General features: G+C 45.1%; 1 protein-coding gene across 1 annotated transcript; it reads right to left on the minus strand.

Moving 5' to 3' along the window:
• Positions 1-1,726: 1,726 nt before the first annotated feature.
• Positions 1,727-3,738, minus strand: LOC123929774 (serine/threonine-protein phosphatase 2A 55 kDa regulatory subunit B delta isoform-like). Its single transcript, XM_045985817.1, is given in 2 exon segments — positions 1,727-2,661; positions 2,664-3,738. Coding segments are annotated over 2 exon segments (1,359 nt in total). The 5' UTR covers positions 3,637-3,738; the 3' UTR covers positions 1,727-2,275.
• Positions 3,739-7,235: the final 3,497 nt, after the last annotated feature.

Here is a 7,235-nt window from a genome sequence, read left to right on the forward strand (position 1 = left end):
TGGGGCTCGATCCCAGGACCCTGAGACCATGACCTGAGCTGAAGGCAGAGGCTTAACCACTGAGCCACCCAGGTGCCCCAGGACCACTGGGGATTTATTAGTGCTGATTTCAGGTTGGGGAGAGAACCAAGAGGAGGTGTCAACTCACGTTTATGTCTGTTCCATGACTAGATAAATGTATGTTACTTTCTATTTATAGAAAATAGCACTTGGCCTGCTCTTGCGGTGCTAAATGGATAAGGACAGTTCTGTCAACTGTACTTTAAGCTGTCTAAATGGTTTCTACAAATTCCCGCCTATAATGGACAAGGTCAAAAGCATCAAGGAGGTGCCACCTCATTAAGGCTGAAAAGTACCTGGCTCCGAGCCCCTCACAACCATCCTTGATGCTAAAATTAGTCCGATACAGATGCCTGGACACTTTACCTTCCCATGTCACATGTGGTCCCATTAAGCACAGAGGACAGTTAATAAGGGGGAAAAAATTAGTCTAACCAAAGTAATTGGACTCCAGTAGAATGGGGGGTGAACACTGCCATTCAGTCTATTTCTGAAAGAACAACAGGGTTCTTATTCCCGTAATACAGAGTGCTTGTATTCTTATTGAATTCTTTCTTAGGCTTCGGGTGCACTCTACCTTCAATTCCTTCGAGAGAAAAGAGTGCTACATATACCTGCACAAAAGAAAACACCAAAAAATTCAATCACATGAAAAGAACCAAGATAACTAGTGGTTCATGAAATAATATTAGTGAACCCCGCATGATGCCTGGCTCTGTAGCAATCTGTTTTCAGGCAGTTGGGTTAATGTTTATGAGGCCCAAAGATAATACACAGTATTCTTTGAATGTATTATTATCAGAAGAACAAGGTTATCTTCATGCTTACTTATGACAAGAATGAGCCAAACATTAGGATTGGAAGGGAAATAAAGATTTTTTTTTTCTCTTCTTTCTATGAAGATGAGTATTTCTGATATTTCTCTGAAACACTTGGCAGCCTGTGAGGTCTAACTTATGCAGGTGACCTGCCAGTTCATGGTCAGGGTCAGAGGCTAGGTTTTCTGGAAGCTTCATCATTGTTCTCTCCCCTGGATTTCACCACTGCTGGCCATGGTAGTGGGAGTTCCCCATCATATATAAAAATAATATGTTTTCTATAACCCTAGTTTCCATACTTCAGTAGGCATAAGAATTATCTAATATCCTTAATAAATTTAAGATTCTAGGGGCCACCTGAATAGCTCAGTTGGTTAAGCAACTGCCTTCGGCTCAGGTCATGATCCCAGAGTCCCAGGATCAAGTCCCACATCAGGGTCCCAGCTCTGTGGGGAGTCTGCTTCCTCCCTCTGACCTTCTCCCTCTGACCTTCTCCCCTCTCATTCTCTCTCTCGCAAATAAATAAGTAAAATCTTTAAAAATATATATAGGGGCGCCTGGGTGGCTCAGTGGGTTAAAGCCTCTGCCTTCGGCTCAGGTCATGATCCCAGGGTCCTGGGATCGAGCCCCGCATCAGGCTCTCTGCTCAGCAGGGAGCCTGCTTCCCTTCCTCTCTCTCTGCCTGCCTCTCTGCCTACTTGTGATCTCTCTCTCTGTCAGATAAATAAATAAAATCTTTATATATAAATATATATATATATATAAAATAAATTCAAGATTCTAAACAATTATCCCCAGGTATTCAGATACAGCGAGTGAAGCAAAAACACTAGTTTTAGAGATCTATTTTTTTTTTTTTTTTTTGGATTTAAAACCACTTTTTATAGTGTGTCGTTTTACTCAGTGGTCACACCGAGGCTGTGATGGCAGGTACAGGTGTGGGGGATAAAGCTGTGGGACGTGCTGGGGAACCACGCTCTCGACAGGGCCACCCGGGCTCGGAGGACGGCGGAGGGGCAGGGGCACGATGGCACGCACGTGTGAGGCCCGAGTGTGACGGGGGGAGCCGGGGGGGGGGGGGGTAAGAGTTTCAGAAAAAGAGATGTTCCGTCAGACAACTTTCCTCTTGGGCGTTAACCTCTTGGTCTGCGAACCGGAAGGGCAGGCTCAGACTGAATAAATACATGGATTTTGAGTGACGGCCTTTACTGAGCACTGTGCACCGACCGCGCTGAGCGGGGCTCCACGGAGCAGCGGCCCGCGCCCGGCTTGCTGCAGGTGGGAGGCCGGCCCCTCCGGTCTGCGAAGGGGAGCGGGCAGCACCGCGTGCTCCTCACGGGGAGGACAGCGCCCCTCCTCTGAGAAGACGGCCGGGCTCAGTCCCCGCGCTGGCTTCCTTAGTTGACCTTGTCCTGGAAGAGGTACAGGTTGTTGGTGGCGGCCACGGCGATAAAGTTCTCCGCCGGGTGCCAGGCCGTGTGCAGGATCTTCCTGTTGAAGTCCAGACTGTCCACACTGATCTCGTCCTTCTTTCTCTTACCGCCTGTACACACTTTCCGAGGCTTTAGGCTGGCTCGAGGCTTACTGTTCTCCTGGGAAGCTTCCAGCGTGACGTCCCTCCGCGTGTTCCGGTCAAACATCCTGAAGAAGTTGTTGTAGGACCCCGTCATGATGGCACTGTCTGAACCGCTCCAGCAGCACTCGAACTTGTCAAAGATGCAGTCGTTTTCGTACAGAGAACAAAGCTTGCTTCGCAGATACTCGTGCACCTGGTGGGTCTCCACGGCCGGCTCTCCGTGTTGAGGTCCCACACCTTCACCGACAGGTAGTCCCGAGTCATCATGTACCGACCGCTGTGGCTGAATCTGACGTCGGAGATGGAGGAGATTATTTCTGAGAAGAAGGACCTACTGCTGGGGTCTTCAGGCTCTTCAAAAAACTTGGAGTGTCTGTCACACAGGGCCGAGGAGCGCATGTCGCACGGCCGGACGGTCCCTTTGCTGCTGCTGTACGCGAACACGTTGCAGTGCAGCGGGTGGAACTCGGCCGCGGTGATCACCTCCGTCAGCTCCTCCATGTTCACGGGCTTCATGTCCACGATGTTAAAGCTTCTATCTGTGATTTCTAAATGCCACAGATTAATTCTCAGGTCATCTGCAGAAAGATATGTTTCATGATCACTACTTACTGAAATGGAATTTATATGATATGTGTGAGCATTTGCAAAAATTCGTCGTGGACTTGCTTCTACCATAAGATCCATGGGCTTCAATATGGGAACCCGCAGTGCTGTGATTCGAAATGGGTCTCGAAGCCGTCCGTCTTCATCTTTCAAGTTATAACCTTCTGCTCTTTTGTCCCGTTCACTTATTTTCCATAATTTAATAGTTTTATCATTTGTAGAGAGTAGAAAATGAGCAGCATTCTGTTGCAGTAGCCACCTAATTTTATTAATTTTTTCCTCAATTTCTAGACTTTGCAAATAGTCAAACTCTGGTTCGTGACTTTGAAAGGTGCTGTAAACATGATATTCTCCCCTGGAGTGAGGGCGACTTTTGTCCTCTTGTTCCCGCTGAAAAATAACAACTCTGCCGCCCTTGTCTCCCGTCGCAAGAAGATCTCCAGAGTAATTGAATTCGACAGTTGAGATGATGTCAGCTTCCGCCACGTCCTCGTCGACGGCGCCCTTGACCTGCGAGAAGCACCACTGCAAGTCGTTGCCGCCCGCGGGGCAGCCGCCGCCTCCGGCCCCTGCCATGGCCGGCCGGCGGGCGGGCGGACGCCGAGGCGGCGGCGCAGGAAGGAGGCGGCCGCCGCGCTACTGCCTCCCGAGCACCTCCGCCCGGCCGCCGCCGCCGCCGCCGCCTAGAGATCTATTTTTAACAAGCCCATGGATGTATGGATGATTCTACTGAGATTAGACCATGGAACCCACTTTGAAAACCACATGACTGGTTATAATACTGACAAATGAGTTAAGAGACAATAAAATTCTTTTTCCATTTTATAAATGATGATTAAATAACTTCCCCCAGCTTTTTCCTCCCACACCGAATTGTCATCCTAGTGAAACCTGTGATTAGAAAGATTGCAAAGGACCTCTGTCCTATCTCTCTGCTTTCTTTCAGATTCTGCACCACTGACTTATGCCTAATTTTTTTCAAGACCATCTTCTAGTGCTAAAAGAAGAACTAGGGATGATCAAAAGATAAACACACCTAATAAACATGCCACAGTTTACTTCCTTGAGCTGATTCAACTTTGCACCCAGTCTGTTCATGGCTCTGTGGCAGAGTCGGTGATGGTCACTTAGAGACATGGAATGTCATCACACACGTAACATCATCAGACACCTGTTTCCCTTATGACACCTAACACTGTTAACTTTTCAGTGGAACAGAAACAGTACAAACGCACGGGTTGGAAGAGAGAGAGAAGAATATTCCCAGTGTAGGGAAACACTGCAAAGCATGTAACAGACACAAGGGCCTGAGCTGGGAATAAGTCAGGAAGGGCAAGGGGGAAGTAACGTTTACTGAACTTCCTGAGGGATGTACCACTTATTTTATTTGCATAGTAGAGAAAGAGAAACAAAGAGGCAGCAGTGTTTCTCTGCAAAGAAAGAACAGATCTTTGTTTAGCGAAACTGTGTAATTGATGGACAATTTAGATACTATGAAAATAGTCCATCTGTGCATGGTCCAGAGAAGCCAGGAGTGAGCTGTCAGGAAAAACTGTGAAGGAGTTTGAAATAGAGGGAAAAAAAAAAATTAGGGAGTCTATCTAGCATCCCCTGGCAGGTTATCTCCTCCTTTTATTGTCTTTGAGTTCTTTCAAAACTGTAAATGATAGAATATTGATGGAAATGCAAATAAGTCTTATCCACAGACATGTGCACTCTGTCCAAAAGAGATAGTTTCTTATTGCCCTGTGAATATTGATCGATTTTGTCACTGCATATATGAGTTCATTTGAAATTTCCTTTCATTAAGTAAGTTCAATGAAATATTTGTCACATATTCCTTTTTATCCATTTATACAGTCATGATTTTACCTTTCTGGATATATATATTCTTTAACAGAACCAGAAAAAGAAAATTGTTCTGCATAAGAAAGGAAGATATTTTTAGTTTCCCAGAGAGACTAAAAAAAGGGAACTGGGGAACAGAGTGGCAAGTGTAAGGGTCAGTAAATGTGACAAGAGAATAAAGCTTTATGTAGAGAGACCAATGAACTGTCCCAATGTCAAGGATCACCTAGGGACTTTTAACATTGGCTGTGCTTTCCCCCTCATTACTTCCAAACTTTTAATGCATTCTCCCCTTCTGTGTGAGTACTGGTCAGTGCGGTTCAATAAGGAATGGCTGGCAGGTGGAGAAGGCAGGGCTGAAGTTGGCAATGCAATAGATCCAGAGGTTAAAGCCCAAAAAAGCTTAAGTGAAACAAGAATTTTCCAAATCCTGCAAGGTATCTGTAAGGATACTAGGCTATCCAATGCAAGATGGATGAGTGTCCAACTAATATTTATTAATGTTATTTTTTAATTACTAGACTTTATTTTTAGAGCAGTCAGGCTCACAAAATTTGAGCACAGTACAGATTTCCCATGTACCTCCTCTCTCCCTGCACACACAACCTCCCGCACTATGGACACCCCATACCACCGTGGTCCACTTGTTACAACGGATAACCTACACTGACACATCATTATCACCCGAAGTCCATGTATTTCATTAGGGTCCACTCTTGCGGTTGTACCTTCTGTTGGTTTTGACGAGGGTATCTACCATTGTGGTTTTGATGTTAAATTTTAAGGCCAAGTGAATACCAGCTGGTATATACAAGTATATACCAAGTGAATACAAGTGAATACAAGTGACACAGCCGTATCTAGGGGCTCCCATCCAGGTTCCACATGTCACATCTTCCTCTGGGTAACCAGGAAATGTAACTCTTATTAGCTCTATTTTGTACAAGAGGAAGCTCAGACTCAGGGATGGAAATCGGCTCATTCAAGTGCGGACGGCTTCTGAGAGGTGGCACTGTATAAATTGGTCTGATTCCAGCATCACTCTTGCCATTATTTTGTGCTGCCTCTTAAGCTATTTGTACTTGTGAGAATAGGACAAGCTGAAATGATTTTGTTTCACTTTATTGAGGTACTAAGCAAGCGAAACTCTGCCCAAAACATGTGCAACACCCAGAGAATCAGGGAGAAACCTATCACAAGTAAGTTACACATCCGCCGGCAGAGTTGAGCCCATAACCACACTGAGGGAAAGTGCCTGGACCTTTTAAGCACTTTTAGGGACCTCTCAAAAATAAGGGGAAGAAAAAGAGAGAAAGAGAAGGAAATAGGTTTATAATTGCAGTGCTCTGTCTCTGAGCTCCATAAATGCAAAGGATTAAGTCCTCACACCTCTCAGGATGAATGATAATTTACCAGTAAAAGAAACATATTAGACCTGTCATAGGCAGACTTTGTAATAATCAAGGCTGCATTTGCAAGAGAATCAAGGTTCCACATTGTCAGTTTCAGCTTTTCTAGTTAAATTAACTTCTTCTCCAACAACACATCCTTCTGGGAGGAAATGAAGGAAGAGTCAGGGAAAGGATATATTCAGATGAAAGCAATATGCCACTAAATATGTCGGGTCAGGCTATATTTGTTATGAGTTAGAAGAAAATACTGAGATCAAAACATCTGTGCACGTGGTTGCTAATCCAAGCACTTCTCTGCCTTTCTGCTGTAAATCATTACGCCTTCTCTCTACCTCCCCTATGCAATGACATGACCCTGGAATTGTCACCCTCTGGTCCTCCAGAAGCAATCTCACTCCCTCCCTTTGCCTCTCCTTCCCTCCCCTCAAGGATTGGCTGAAATGGCATCTGCCACGTCCCCAAAGAAATCTTCCCTAACCACCCTAGCTTAACATTGACCTTCACTCAGCCACTTACTTCTCTTCAGTTACCGTCTGACCCTTTTCCTACCCCTCTTTGTTTTCTTCAAAGTACTCATCGCTAACTAAAATTGCATCACCTCTTTTTTTACAAAATTATATTACACATACTACATTTTATTACATGCTTATTGTCTACCCCCTGCCGACGCAGCCACAAAAACTTGAGTACCATGAGAACAGAGACATTTTTGGAAATGTTCATTGATGTTTTCTCAGCACCTAGAATAGTTTCTGGGACACAGACAATGCTTCATAAATATTTATTGAATCTGTAAATGAATGAAATCTGTAATAAGTGGTTAGGGAAGGAAGGAGTCACATGTGGACCAATCTTCAATTTTCCGCTATCCTCTCAACCAAGTGATCCCCTTGGACTGAAAGCCTAGTCTTGGGT

Source organism: Meles meles, chromosome 2 (assembly GCF_922984935.1).
Source record: "Meles meles chromosome 2, mMelMel3.1 paternal haplotype, whole genome shotgun sequence".
NCBI lineage: Eukaryota > Metazoa > Chordata > Mammalia > Carnivora > Mustelidae > Meles > Meles meles.